Source organism: Emericellopsis atlantica (assembly GCF_019669845.1).
Source record: "Emericellopsis atlantica unplaced genomic scaffold F5Z01scaffold_22, whole genome shotgun sequence".
NCBI lineage: Eukaryota > Fungi > Ascomycota > Sordariomycetes > Hypocreales > Bionectriaceae > Emericellopsis > Emericellopsis atlantica.
The window spans coordinates 343,221-357,342 of record NW_025764724.1 but is presented as its reverse complement, the minus strand read 5'-3'; the positions used below and the strand labels follow the sequence as shown (position 1 = coordinate 357,342).

General features: G+C 56.8%; 7 protein-coding genes across 7 annotated transcripts; 3 read left to right on the top strand and 4 right to left on the bottom strand.

Moving 5' to 3' along the window:
* Window positions 1–107: 107 nt before the first annotated feature.
* On the top strand, window positions 108–4,747 carry F5Z01DRAFT_661483 (TRAPP II complex). Its single transcript, XM_046263885.1, has 2 exons — window positions 108–492; window positions 543–4,747. Exons 1-2 carry the CDS (start codon window positions 327–329, stop codon window positions 4,694–4,696), a joined length of 4,320 nt encoding a protein of 1,439 aa, XP_046116233.1. The 5' UTR covers window positions 108–326; the 3' UTR covers window positions 4,697–4,747.
* F5Z01DRAFT_661481 (vacuolar protein sorting 55) lies at window positions 4,748–5,758 on the bottom strand. The gene is made up of 2 exons (XM_046263884.1): window positions 5,161–5,758; window positions 4,748–5,093 (listed from the first exon to the last, which is right to left on the bottom strand). Exons 1-2 carry the CDS (start codon window positions 5,414–5,416, stop codon window positions 4,960–4,962), a joined length of 390 nt encoding a protein of 129 aa, XP_046116232.1. The 5' UTR covers window positions 5,417–5,758; the 3' UTR covers window positions 4,748–4,959.
* A 13-nt stretch (window positions 5,759–5,771) lies between these two features.
* Window positions 5,772–7,249, top strand: F5Z01DRAFT_241139 (putative MAK16 protein). Its single transcript, XM_046258406.1, has 2 exons — window positions 5,772–5,973; window positions 6,039–7,249. The coding sequence occupies exons 1-2, from the start codon at window positions 5,912–5,914 to the stop codon at window positions 6,922–6,924; spliced, it is 948 nt and encodes a 315-aa protein (XP_046116231.1). The 5' UTR covers window positions 5,772–5,911; the 3' UTR covers window positions 6,925–7,249.
* On the top strand, window positions 7,230–8,350 carry F5Z01DRAFT_241120 (Sec1-binding region of Mso1-domain-containing protein). The gene has a single exon (XM_046258405.1). It carries the CDS (start codon window positions 7,395–7,397, stop codon window positions 8,184–8,186), a length of 792 nt encoding a protein of 263 aa, XP_046116230.1. The 5' UTR covers window positions 7,230–7,394; the 3' UTR covers window positions 8,187–8,350.
* F5Z01DRAFT_241108 (putative GTPase activating protein) lies at window positions 8,304–11,106 on the bottom strand. Its single transcript, XM_046258404.1, has 3 exons — window positions 9,454–11,106; window positions 8,822–9,403; window positions 8,304–8,768 (listed from the first exon to the last, which is right to left on the bottom strand). Exons 1-3 carry the CDS (start codon window positions 10,940–10,942, stop codon window positions 8,422–8,424), a joined length of 2,418 nt encoding a protein of 805 aa, XP_046116229.1. The 5' UTR covers window positions 10,943–11,106; the 3' UTR covers window positions 8,304–8,421.
* Window positions 11,107–12,407, bottom strand: F5Z01DRAFT_241096 (uncharacterized protein). Its single transcript, XM_046258403.1, has 2 exons — window positions 12,092–12,407; window positions 11,107–12,041 (listed from the first exon to the last, which is right to left on the bottom strand). The coding sequence occupies exons 1-2, from the start codon at window positions 12,246–12,248 to the stop codon at window positions 11,272–11,274; spliced, it is 927 nt and encodes a 308-aa protein (XP_046116228.1). The 5' UTR covers window positions 12,249–12,407; the 3' UTR covers window positions 11,107–11,271.
* Window positions 12,408–14,073, bottom strand: F5Z01DRAFT_241275 (uncharacterized protein). Its single transcript, XM_046258407.1, has 2 exons — window positions 13,674–14,073; window positions 12,408–13,623 (listed from the first exon to the last, which is right to left on the bottom strand). The coding sequence occupies exons 1-2, from the start codon at window positions 13,967–13,969 to the stop codon at window positions 12,567–12,569; spliced, it is 1,353 nt and encodes a 450-aa protein (XP_046116227.1). The 5' UTR covers window positions 13,970–14,073; the 3' UTR covers window positions 12,408–12,566.
* Between the last annotated feature and the right edge of the window lie 49 nt (window positions 14,074–14,122).

Sequence of the window (14,122 nt, the reverse complement as noted above, 5' to 3'; positions counted from 1 at the left end):
CAGTACCTTATGCTGCTGGAGCTCACGTGCTGTGGAGAAGGCCTGCGCGCTGCAGCCAACCGCCGTCAATGGCGCTGTGAACATGGGCCATCACGGCTAGTCTTCGACCTCGAGCTCTCTCTCCCCTGTCCCCCACCGGTGCGAGAAGCTGCATCAAGCGTCGGTTTTCAAGAGCGCCTCGGCCGACGATATTTCAGCCTTGACGATCTCCCCACGAAGTTACGAGCCCGCGACATGACCGCCTGAACGCCCCCTCGCTTCACCGACACCGACGCTCTCGCAACAGCTTCCAAAGCGGACCATGCTGCACACCGAGCCCATATAGGATGAGCCTAGATCCGCTGCTTCCTACCGCTCCCGCGAGGGTGAAGGCGCTGCTTCTTCCCCTGGGCCAGATCAGAACAGAACGTTTCGCGTCCTTCGTCGACCGACTGCACAGTGAACATGTGGTCCATCTACGGGACGTCACCCCTGATAGGCGACCGAATCGCAGTAGGAATTCCTCGTGCCAGGCGCCCCTTGGCAGTAATTGACTTGCGCAGACATGTTCTCGCCCTTGGCCTTTCCGGATGGCGCCATACTTTACGACCTCATAACCCACGTACCGCCGCCGTCGCACATAGCGCTGACCCCTTTCGACCTGTACCGAGAACCCCTGGCCGTCGTCGCGCTGGCAGATGGGTCCGAGCTAGGAAAGGAGACCTTCAGCAAGAGGCAGTCGGTCAATGGCAGCGGCCCAACAATGGTCGAAAAGAGCATGCGTGCGCTGTATCAGGAGCTCGAGGATCTGCGCGACCAGTACCCCAAGGCCTTGGTGCACCAGGTACTGATCTTCGATTATGTGCCGCCCGCGTCGACCATAGTACCTATTCCCGAGGGGATTTTAGTGATACCACCTGCCGAGGACTCCTTCAGAACCACCATGAAGACGGTCATGTGCGACATCTCGTCACAACTTCTCGCGGAAATGACGACGCTGGCAAGGTCCTTCGAGCAGATGACATCCATCGAGTCGCCTGTTCACTACTCTGGCACTCGCCCAATACCCGGCAAGGAGCATGGGGCCAATGGTATGCCAAGGAGAAACTCGCAATACTCCGTGCCACACCATGATGGACGTTCGGCCTCTGTCGGTGCACCCGACAAACATCATGCGCGCATGTCGATGCCTCCTGTTCCAACGCGCCCTGCGATCGGTTCGAGTAACTCGACCCCAGGACGGCCTTCGACACCAGTGAAGAATGGTGCGGCTAATGCGCCAGGAAATTCTGATGGCCCGAGTGAGGTGAGCAGCACGCCATCGACGCCCGAGCGGACTGGCTCGCGTCCCGACACTGCGCACAACTCGCGCGACCCATCCAGCAACCGAGTCTCGGTTCAAGGCTTCGGCCCTGGTGGCGCGAACGACAGGTGGCGCTTGAAAGGGAAAGGCAGGGTGTCCATTGTCATAGGCTCCCTGTATCTCCAGGCTGGCAGATGGAGTGATTCGTTGCGCGAGCTATCAGAGGGCGCGACGGCAGCGCGCTCGCTCAACGACCAAATTTGGCACGGCAAGGCATTGGAGCTCATCTTGATGAACCTCTTCCTCTTGGGCTGGTCCAGGCTGGAGTTTCAGATCCCTTCAGTTTGTCTGCCCACGCAAGATGGGCCTAGCAAGTCATCTTGGTCGTCAAAGCCGGACGCTCAGGCGATCACTGCAGACCAGCCCAAGCACCTGCGCAATCTGCAGCTCATCCTGCCAGATTTGCTCGATAGGATCATCAATCTCTACTCACGCAAGCGCACCGAGGCTGAGAAACTGCCAAATCTGCCCTTTGCAGAAACTGTCATCAGATTCTGCAAGATCCTGACCGCGTTGCACATGCACAAGGGGGAGCTTAATCAGCACGCGCTTGACATCATTGTCACGGGAAAGCTGCCAGCAAAGGGGCTGACAACGTCTCCGCGCCTTCACATTACGCCTACACGACAGCAGATTGTAAACCTATTGATGGAGGCATTTCCATCGTCACCGAGTTTCTCAGCAGAGTTGTTGACCACGGTGGATCGCGCTTCCATCCTGAGCGGGATTGCCGCCGTCTTGGGGCCGCTTGGGTTTCAAAGGAAGAAAGCAATGGTGATTCGCGAACTTGTTTCAGTTCTTATTGCTGGACTTGTCGAGGCCCGCACTCGGGGTGCGGCCGACGCTGGTGTACATCCGGCTGCTGGGCTCGTCTCGCTAGCACCGGGGTCTGATCCGCGTAGTGGCGTTGCCCTGGACCTGGGTCAAGGCGACATTGAGTATGGCATAGAAGCCTTTCTTGAGCTCCTTTGCAGGTCGTACGGGATTGTGGCATTGGACCAATCGCGAAAGATCACAGACTCAGACTCATCAATTGTCCGGGACTCAGATGAGGCCATCGTGGCTAGGATCCACGGGCAGTCCGCATCAAGATTCTTTGGCTTCACAGGGATCAAGCTAAACATCCTTCGCGCTTGCATCAACTTTGCCGAGGCCCTGCCAGATTTCAACGGCGTCCTAAAATTCTCGAGCGACCTGTTAAGAACAGCAGGGTCCGGGGTCGCTCCAGGAGCGCGTAAGGAAGACTCGTCGCCCATTATCTTTGCTGAGGAACAGACCCGCCTCGCTAGCAACATTGCCAGGACCTGGACTCTTGCGCAGCAGCTTGGAATCCAAGAGTGTGAAGCTGAATACTGGGATGAATTCCTAGTAAGAGGCATCAAACTTGAGCCTCTGCCAAGCATCAAGGCTCCTATACCCCACGCCCACAGCGCCCTACCGGGCGCATCGGCAGGGAGGGCTTCTCAGGATGTTGATCCGTTCATCTACAACCCCTTCCTGAAGAAGCCAGAGGAAGTTGCGCAGAATTACCTGGTGGCGGGAGACATGGCGACTTTCAGGATCAACTTACAGAACACATATGACACTGAGGTTGATATTGAGAGTATTCGCGTTGAAACTGACGGAGCCGCTTTTGAGTCTATGCCATCTTCTACGCGGCTGGGACCCAATCGGACCCAACTTATGAAACTCTATGGCAGGCCGACGGAAGCGGGACAGGTCAAGATCACAGGCGCCATTGTCAAGGTGCGAGGCTGCCGAGAGCGAAGGTTCCCTATTTTCACTCAGGCATGGCATCCTGTTAGAGATGCCAAATCAAAAGTCAAAGGCGTGGCTGGACTGGAAGAGTCCTTGCAGCCTACCAAACGACCTGGCCCCCAGCTGTCGCCTGAGTCAATGGGGTTGACTGTTATTGAAGCACAGCCACTGGTGTCTGTGAAATCGACATCATTATCTCAGGCGTCGGTCATGATTCTCGAGGGCGAACGGCAGATCTTTTCGGTCACTTTGCAGAACACCTCGTCGACACCCGTCGACTTCATGCTCTTCTCCTTCAGGGACTCGACTCAGGAGCCCCTGAAAGCGGCCCTTGCCAACCGAGACGCAACTCCAGCCGAGTTGCACGAGTACGAGCTGATCCTCATGAAGAAGCAAGCGCTGCGCATACCCAAGGGCATCCAGACGCGCTTTATCGAGGCTGGCGGGGAGGCCACATTCGAGTTTGAGATTCTAGGCAAGCCAGGTCTGACGCATGCTTCCATACAGGTGGACTATACGTACCTCGGAAAGCCTCGCGAAGAAGTCACGGAACAATTCTATACCCGACAAGCATCGCTTGATCTCACAATCACTGTCAACGGCAGTCTTGAGCTTCCCCGCGCGGACATCCTGCCCCTGAACGAAGCAATTCCCTCCGAGTTCTGGGCCAAGTTTGGCACGGTCGAGCCTGCGTCACCTGAAGATTATTGTTTGCTATCGTTGGATCTCCGGAATATTTGGCCAAGCCTCATGTCAGTGCATATACAAGATGACGACGGCCTCGTGGTGGACGATGCCATTCTTCCCGGCAACACCAGCCGCGTGCTTGTGCCGATAAGGCGTGTGTTTTTGGAGGATCCCCACGCGGCCATCCCGAGCCTCAATCCTGCGCAAAACAAGCAGTTTGTCGTTAGTTCCACGACAATTTCCCCAGAAGCCGAGCGTGACAAGCGCGAGGCGTTCTGGTACAGGGAGAAGATGCTTGACCGGCTAAGAGCCACGTGGACGACAACCAAGGGTGCCACGCGCAGCGGGACACTCGAACTAAGAAACATCCGTTTCAACCCTAGGATGGTCGAAGCCATCAAAGTGGATGAGGTCGGCATGGACATGTCGATCGAGCAGCCGGACGATCTGGACGAGCCCAGGACTGCGTACACAGACGAGGCGTTTACATTCAAAGTGCGGGTCACAAACCGCACAAGTCGACCCATCTCGCCCATCATCCGTATCACGCCGGCTCTTTGCCACCGCGCGACGCACGTAGCCCTCGATCTCACGCGCAAGCTCGCATGGAATGGCACGCTGCAACGAGTACTGCCGAAACTGCAGGGCCACGAGAGCACGGACTTTGTGCTGGGAATGACGGCTCTGGCCAGGGGGCAATATGAGCTCACGGCGACAGTTGAGGAGCTGCGAGCGCACGAGGACCCAGCAAGCCGGGACAGACAAAGTCAGATGGAAGGCAGACCGCGATCTGACTCGCAGAATGCTGCCGACGCGGCGATTGGCACACAGGGAAGAAGAGTATGGCACTCGAGGCGCCCGTTTATACTTACTGTGCGCGACAGGATTGACGAAGCCTACGAATTGTAAAGTCGTATATGAGCGTTAGAGTAAACATGTAGATATCTACTGTACCGCATAGCTGCGGCTTCATTCAAACACAGGACGGCGTAGAGAAGAAATGAGGCACAGCTGGTGATCAAACGTAAAACATGATTCAATACTCCACGCAACGTACTCCATGCCATGGATTCCCGCTATGAATACATTTGCGCAGATAGTGTCACAACGCCTATGGTCCCAGGCTCTCTCATCTCAAGGCATTCGCTCGCTCTTCTCGGGCCGGCTCGTGTTTAGAAATCTTGCTCCTCGTGGAAGAACATGCTGAAGCTAACAATGGTGCCGTAGATCAACAAGCCACCGACGATGGACATGATCATGGCTTCGATCTGGATGAGGCCGGAATGCGCGAGAACGACAGGCAGGGCTGTGTGCCAGGTTAGCATGACGTGTTCCCTCTGACATGTGTGCCCGCTGGTCAAGATTGTACTCACCCATGCCCATCACAACGAAGAAGCCGGTAAAGAAGCGACCCAGGTCCAGCACGGCGGCCCCCGAGCTCTCGACAAAGTCATCTGGGTTGGCGCATCGTCCGCAGATCCAGTTCGGCACCGGCGCGATGATATATGTGGCGACGACGAGGAGGGGATAGTACACCTTGAACAAGGCGCACGAGAGGATGACGAGGAGGAAGCCGACGGCGAGGACGAACGACAGTGCGATGATGGTCTTGAGGCCGGCGGTAGGCATGGCGATGATGTGCTCTCCGGGGAGAGTCTTGCAGTCGTCGTGGGAAGGATGCTCGTTCGGATGACCGGTTCGCCTGGGTGATCGCGTGGCGTGGGGGGAGGTTGTGGTGGATGCGATGATGCAGCGCGAGATGAGGCTGGACTGGGCTGGAGCTGTCAAGTCGCATCTGAGCACTGACGCGTGGGCCAGCTCCAGCGGGCAACGTCCCGCAGCAGTGACGATTCGCGCCGGAAGCTGGATTTATCCGACGCTTAGCCAGGTGGGCAGGCGGTGTGGCTGGTAAGCCGCGATCCCTGCACAGACCGGCCAATCAGTGAACCCCTGTTTCTGCCAGCGGCCTCGCCCAAAATTTCTGAGAAAGTTGGGACAGAAGAAAACCTACTGGTGGCCCCGCTGAAATTCGCCAACTCTTCCTCTGCGTTTTGCGTGTGAACACCATCGTCTCCTCGTCTTTTTTTGCTATCAGGATCTCAATCCTGGATAGTAATTGTGAAGATGGCGTCTGACGAGATTATCTGGCAAATCATCAACCAGCAGTTCTGCTCCTTTAAGTTAAAGTAAGAGAGAGCTCGTGATCCCCCATTCCCACGAGGACACTGTCACTAACCAAGGACCTCTACAGAACGGACAAGAAGCAGAACTTCTGCCGCAACGAATACAACGTCACCGGTCTCTGCAACCGTCAGTCATGTCCGCTCGCCAACTCTCGCTATGCCACCGTGCGCAAGCACCCCACCAAGGCCACGCTGTACCTGTACATCAAGACGGCCGAGCGCGCGCACATGCCGTCCAAATGGTGGGAGAAGATCAAGCTGTCCAACAACTACACCCGCGCCCTCGAGCAGATTGACGAGCGACTGGCGTACTGGCCCAACTTTACGACACACAAATGCAAGCAGCGTCTCACGCGGCTGACACAGGTGGCCATCCGCATGAGGAGGATCGCCGCGCAAGAGGAACGCCTGGGCGAGAAGCTCGTACCCAAGCTGGCGCCCAAGGTGCGCCACAGGGAGGCTACGAGGGAGCGCAAGGCCGAGCGCGCGGCCAAGCTCGAGAAGACCATTGAGAGGGAGCTGCTGGACCGCTTGCGACAGGGCGCGTACGGTGACCAGCCACTCAACGTCAGTGAGGACATCTGGAAGAAGGTACTCAATGCCATGGAGAAGGACGGCGAGGGCCAGCGCGACGAGGATCTGGACGAGGGCATTGATGAGGATGACGAGGACGAGCTCGACAGCGAGGTCGATGATCCGGAGAAGGCGGTGCAGTACGTCTCGGACATTGACGAGAGCGACGAGGAGCTGGACGACTTCCAGGACTGGTTTGACGAGGAGGCGGACGAGGACGACGAAGAGGACGATGATGAGGATGAGGACAGCGAGGACGAGTCGGCCAAGGCCAGCCTCAAGCGCAAGAGGGCTCGCGCCGCCAAGGTACCGGCCAAGAAGCTCAAGCAGGAGAAGCAGAAGGAGAAGCTGCCCGCTCTCACCAACGATCTGGACTGGTGATGGTCTGTACATGCTCCGGTGTATATGTTGCATTGTTGGCGTTTGGCGCTGAGGGAGGAAAAGAATTTCATATTTCAACGTCATCAATCTTCTATCGAATCTTCTTTGAACTCTGAGGCTGGGATTATCGCATCTTAACATCTGCACCACTTGACTGTGAAGACAATTGGACAATGTGATAATTAAATCTTCGTTTGCATAAAAGTCCCTGAAGTTTGCGTGGTGAAGCAGCAGCGCTAAACCGCATCGGTGGGTCCCAGACGGTGGTCAAACCCCACGTCATGCTGGCCGGCCAGCGACTGCTCAACTCTCCTCGGTGACCACCACCATTCCCAACCTCGACCACACGCCACGGTTGAGCACAAAGTAGCACACCTTCTACCGACAGGCCACCAAAATACTGTACCACCGAGCCATTGCACGACCTACTCGCAGCCGGTCGCCTCACCACCCAGGGGGCGTCCCTCACCATGACTTCCTGGTACTCCAACCTCCTAACCAAAACCTCGTCACAAATCTCCAATCTCCGCTCGACACTCCTCGCCTCGGAAGCCGACGGCGACACCGAAGACGACACGCACGTCACCCGCGTGCTGCGAAACTACTACACAGAGAAAGGCCGCCCCTTCCCGCCATGGCTGCCCCCTGACCCCAAGGCGCCACCGCAGCAGTCCGTCCAGCCGCTGTACGCGCAGTCGGGGAATGGACCAATGCAGCAACAGCAGCAACAGCAGAGGGGCCCGCAGCCAGGAGGTGGTGGTCTCAGCAGTCTGTGGGACAACAATGGCGGCCAGCAGCAGCAGCAGCAAGTGCCACAGAGCTTGCGGGCCGGTGGCGGTGGGAGAGGGGGCGGAGGACAGCCTGGGTTGATGCAGAGACTGGACGATCGGCCACAGACTGGGGGCCGTGCGGGGAGTATTCACAGTGTTCACTCGACGTCGAATGTATCGTTGGCACCCTCGCCCTCCGGGGGCGGTGGCTCGTCAGCTCAGGATCGGCTAAAGCAGAGGCTTTGGGGGGCTCGGTCGGGGAGTCCACAACAGGGTGGGCAGAGCGCCTACCAAGCTCCGCCCGCAGGAGCTTCTGGCGGCTATGACGATCGCGGCGGTGGTGGTGGTGCACCGCACATGAGTGCGAATGCGCCCTGGTCGAATGGCGATGACTATAGCGGCGGTGGTGGCGGCGGCGGTGGTGGGAAGTCTGGACTACCCAGCGCTGGTCGACGGCAAGGGCTGCCAAGCAACCCACGCGGATATAGATAGCGGACGAAGTGGCCGGGTCTTTGGCGTTGCTCATCTGCATGTGACTATAGCAAGGCGTTCTATTGGGAAATTTGAATCCGTATTTTGAAGTATAAGAAACTCTACTTCTCTTGACATTAGATGCGGTATATAGCCGAAAGGCAATGTATGACCCCCCTTAAAGCACTGGAACGCCGCCCCTCGCTTAAATATGTGTCAAGACGCCCTGCCATACTATACAAGTCTTGTGCTGTTGCTACCTCAACGGCATACCGTCGCCCTTCTGCGCAACTGTCGTGCGTGGCAGGACCTCCACCTGTCGGCTCAGTAGCTTCCGCAGCTCAGGCGTGATGACCTTTGCCTCCTCCTCTTTACCCTTGCCCTTGCCATTGCCCTTGTTTGGGGCTGCGCTGCTGTCGGGTCGACCATTGGTCGAGCTTGGCCCGTCTGAGATCGTGGGGATCGATGAAGCCGACGTTTTTCGCGGACCGGGGAAGTTGGGCTTCTTGTCTACTGCCTCTACCAAGCGCTGGAAGCGACGGAAGAGGGCTTCGGCCTTGATCAGTGTGGCCTGGAGATCCATGGTGTTGCTCAGCTCGTTGACTACACCGGGTTAGCTCGGCATGCAACAGCCAGACGTGAACGATCAAACTTACTGTACTTGAGAACCTCGTCAAAGGCCTTGAGGTGCGTCATGATAACGTCTCGATGCTTCTCCAATATTGCCAGCGCGATGAAGAGATGGAAATTGGCGCTCATGTAGTCTGTCCACAGGCCTTCCCAGAGCCGTAGAATGTCTAGCCACTCAAACTCACGTTTGTACCAGACCAGGAGCATCCTGAAGAAGAAAAAGAAGTTGGTGCTGTCGGCGCTCTGTAGGTGGTCCCAGAGCTTGGGGTCCATAAAGTGAACGAGCTGGTCGAGGGTCAAGAGTTGGTTGCGCATGCCTGACTGATCACGCAGAAAGTTGCGCTCCATTCTCTCCATGAACTTCTGGAACGCCCAAAAGGCGACTGCATCGTCCTGGATGACGGCGTAGAGGGGCGCGAGGAGGTCAGACATGCCCTGCACGTAGCCTAGGTCCTTGTTGTACTCATTGTACGTCAGGAGCATTTCCTTCATCTGCTCGAGATGGACGTTTGTGCCTGTCTCGGCAAATGGCGAGTTCGGGTCGGGATGGGGAGTGTCCTCCCCTGCAAAGATGGGCACGTGGCGATCCGTACGGTGGACATCCTTCTCTGCACAATGTCAGTCAATCTTCTCCGGGATGCGGTCTCGTTGGTCTTACCGATGCGCCCCTTTTGCTCGCGCCACCATTCACCTGTTTCGCCTTCGCCACCCTCACCCTCGAGACGCTCCCACCATGACAGCTTGAGCTTGTAGTATTGGTCTCGCAGCGACGCCAGCTGAGCCTTGCGGTCATCTGCGGTGCCGTACCAGTCGTAAACACCAAGCAGGAATAGCCAGGCCTCCTTTCGGACACCATCTTCAGGGTCCAGCCCGCCATGGAAGACGCGATCCTTCACCTCGTCAATGGTCACCGCGAGACGACCGCTGTCTGGGTCGAAGAAGGACTTCCACTCCTTCATAGTGACCGGCTTCCGCCTGTCTTCCATGGACAGAGCGCTGCTGCTCTCCAAGAGTTCGAACTCGCCGAGTTCCGTGTCCTCCAGTTCCATCACGTCTTTCGCAGTCCACATCCGCCGGTTCCTCTCACGCTCACTCTGCTCAGCGATGCCCATGGCCCACCGCGCCAGGTATACTCGGGCACTGTCGAACTCATCCTGCAATGTCTGGACCTCGGGCGTTTTGAGCAGATTCTTGACCTGGGGCGGCAAGTTTGAGTTCTCGGCGATGTCTTGGGCTGTCCTCCGGGTAAAAGTTGTCACCTTGCTGAACTGGTTCATGAGATTCCAGCCGGTCTCCTTGAAGAACTTAACAAAAGGGTCCATCTCTGCATCGCCTCTCGCGTTCGCGCCCTGCTTCTTGGACGAGGTGGGCTTGTTGCCAAAGGCTTCCATGTCCTCGGCGCTCGGGTCGATGAGGAAGATATTTGGCTCGGCTCCCGACCTCTCGACCTTGACGTACCGTCGTAGCCAGCGGACGATCTCGTCGCCACCCCAGAACATCTGTCCATGCTCTCCAAAGGGATCAAACGTATCTTTTGTGAGCTTCTTCTTCTGCTGCATGGTGCTCTGGCATTCATTGTCGTGGAAGAAGAGCGCAGGGAAACTGTCGCCGGCGCGGGAGTTGACAATGATGGATCCGTACCACCAGCCGAGACTCGGGGGTCGGACTTGCAATGAGTATATCGCATTGATCGGTACGGCGAAGGAATACCCAGCGGCCAGGGAGCCGACGCTGGTCGTGACCGTGGGAGGCGGGGGCACGAGGTACGTTTGTTTTGGAGGCGAGTCGCCGTCGCTGTATGCGTCGACCTTTACGTACATGCTCTCCGACTCGCCGAGGGATGATTCGGGAACCCATGCCAGGAGCAGATCGGCCGAGGCAGACGAGCTGGTCTCATGCGTAGATGAGGATGTATTCGGCGAAGGCTTCTGTTGTAAGAGGGCAATGTAGCCGGGTATATTATCTTTTGCGGAAGGGCTGGGGTGGATGTAGACTTTGCTCTTTGCAAACAGGAGCTTCACACCTCTCCCGGATCGCGTGTGCATGATGGTGTTGTAGTCGCCTTCATCGTCGTCACTCATGGCGTAGAAGCTGTTGGATGGAGAGGACGCACGTGGGGCATCACCACCAGATCCAAAGCTGGACATTTGGGGAGTCTTTGTGCTTGCAGCAAGCCCTGCCGCAAGGGGAATATTCAGGTCGGTGGGCTTAAGATAGTATCTCCAAACTTCAAGTGAAGTATTTGGAAATCGAAAGTTCGTGTGGAAGTGGAAAGGGTGGTCATGATGACGGTGCTCGTGGTTGGGTGGGCAAACTGGGCATGTGAGAGTTCACTGAGCCAGCTAGCAAGGTTGGTTGGGGTAGTTTGGAGGGGCAAGGTGTCCCAAAGCGTAGTAGCTGAGTGTGGCTGACGTGCTTGATGACGACGCTGCGCCACAGGCAGCAACGTGGTCTGGGACAGCTGCTCTGAGCTACCCTATACTTTGAACTGGAACGTCTTCAACCCTCGCTCCCTTCTTCTCGCGTTCGTGCCCTCGAGAATCTCAGGGCACCCAGCAAGGAGCCACCCCCATCTGTTGATGAAGCCCTCGGTCGCCTCCCATCTTTTCTGGTCCCAGGCGTCACCCCACACAATCAACGCTGCGTGCTCCACGCCGTGACCTGCCCCGACATCCACAATGTCACGACACAACAAGTCCTCGTCGACCGTGCCCACGAGAGAGTGCGCAGCAATCAAGAAGTTGTCGCGCATCCTCGGCGAAGGCAACAGGTCAATCCAAGGATGGTGAGGTGTCGACCGTTGCAGTGGTGTAGGCACCATGTTGGGTGGCAGTGACGTGTCAGACGACGCTGGTCGGTTGTAAAACTTTGAAGTCGTGCGCTTCATCAGCCACTCGTCCCCGATTCGCAGCAGTGCTGCGTTGCGTGCCAGGCCGTCGAATACATTGAAGCGTACAATGGTGGTGAGGCTGCCGTGCGCTGGGCTGCCCATCCCCGTGCTGAAATACGCCTGCTCGGCCTGTCTCCTGAGCTGCTCCAGCGTCCTCTCGCTGCTCGGCGCGTCCCCTACGCTGAGAAGAAAAGGCTTGGATCGACCTCTTCCCTGGACCAACTGTGGTTGCCCCTCACGGGACACGAGGTGCAGTGCCCCGAGCGTGACTGCAAGTTGGTCGATCTCTTCTGGTTGTTGGCTACCTGATAGGGGAGCATCGCCCTCGGCGTCGTTTCGTTGCCTCAATCTCCGCCCTGGCTGCCCTTCAGCGTCTCAATCTGGATTGAGTCAGACAAAAACTCACTGCGCGCTCTTTGATTGAGTCGATTCTGCAACTTCCGCCGCTCTTTCGCGCCGGTCACGCCTGTCCAATCCTCCGAGTGAACCTTGGCCTCAGCCGTTTGCCGCATGGGCAGCAGCTGAATGGTGTTTTCCCCTGGCGGCGCAATGACCACGTTCATTTTGATACATGACGCCGTAAATGACGCCTAAAGTTTGCAGCTTGCTGACAATTATGAAGCAGGAAAGGAGATGGCGCCAGTGTGGACCGGCGTGATGTCGCTGGCGTGTGGAGCCTTCATCACCTGTCAGATCACGAGCTAATGCTTTACAACTTGACAGATTTCGATGTTCATATTGAGCTATTCGTTAAATTGTTCTCACCAGATGGGCAGGGTATGGCAAGTCAAATATAATCTTTTCTTGATTTTTTTGGTCGTCTGTCTGACGCAAAGTTCCTCAGTATCAAACCTGGCCCAGCATATGACTTCCTCGATGCATCATGTCTTCATGTTGATGGGGCGGATGGGATGAGCCCATGGCATGGCACCCGAGAAAGGCTCTACACCCCCAAGAAAGTCTAGAGCATGTCCGGCGCTGACCAGCTTCGATCCCTTGTACCTGATCATGAACCAGTCAAACTTGGGTATCACGGTCGTCACCGCCTCAACGAGCCAGTGAATCCGCCCCGACCAGCTCCTGTCCCTCGCAGACTGCCGTGTCTGCGTCGCAGAGAACTCAAACACAGCCTGCATGTTGTCTTTGCGTGCCTCCTGGTACTCGCCAAAAACCGTCTCCAATTGCGGCAGTGTGGGCTCCGTGTCCTGCGTCGTCCCGAGAAGCGCTGCAATCTTGTTCGTCAAGACGGCGACATCCTGGATGCCCGAGTTCAGCCCCCAGCCAGCATTGGGGGTGACCTTGTGCGCCGAGTCGCCTGCCATGACGACCCTGCCCCAGCTCCAGTGCTCCAAGACGCCCTCGTCGAGGTTGGACATGCCAGCGCTGTGCCTCGTGGGCCAGATGTCCCCAAAGGCAATCCCGGGGCCAATGTGCAGGCTCTTGAGCTCCTCTGCATACGCCTCCATGTCCTTTTCATCATAGTCCCTCCGATCCTGCGTGGGGGCGTCGAGAAGGCCGAAGAGGAAGAACCAGCCCCTGTCCTTGCCGGTGAGGAACATGGAGGACACCCCCGAGTCAGAGTGACAGTCGAGGTGGTCGCCTGGGTTCAAGCCGGGCGGGATAGGGACGGTCCCCCACATACATTTATAGTATGCAGTGTAAGGCTTCTCAGCGTTGACAGGAGCTGACGGCGACGCTTCAAGGGCGAGTCTGCGCATGAAACCGCGTGTCTTGCTGTACACGCCATCTGCCCCGATGACGACGGATCCTTCATAAGTTGAGCCGTCCGCACAGAATACAGTTACGCCGTCGGCTGTAGAGTTTACATCAACAACTTTCTTGCTCGTGTGGACCTTTTCGCGAGCGGCAGGGGATAGGTTGTCGAGCAGAATCTTTAGGACGTCCTGTCGATGGAAGGTCATGGGCCTCTGTCCCACGCTGCGAAAAGTCAGTATGAAGCAAGCAAAAGAAAAGCATGAAGGAACTACCTTTCGTCGAAAGCATGGAACGGTCTGACATCCTTTCTGACCTTACCATCGTATCTCACGAGAACGGCCCGCTCATGCTCTGCTGATGCCTGTCTGGCCTTCTCCTCCAGACCCAACTGGTGGAAGATCCGTAGAGAGGCGGGGTTCAGGACCAGACTTGACCCAGCATCGGGTGTACATGTGTTGCGAGCCTCGAGGACGACAAAGTCAATTTTGGCCAAGGCGAAGGCATGGGCGGCTGTCAGGCCCACGGGGCAACCACCCACGATGATGGCTCGAAAAGGTCTGGTAGTCATTGTGTAATATCGTGGTGATTCAGATGAGAAGTAGTCGTAAATAATCGTTTATTTCATAGGCAAAAAATGTGTAGCAGATCTCTTTGACAGGATCACCAGTGAATACTGATGAGAAGCACTCGAGCTGTTGAATCTCGAGTGACTGGACGAGTT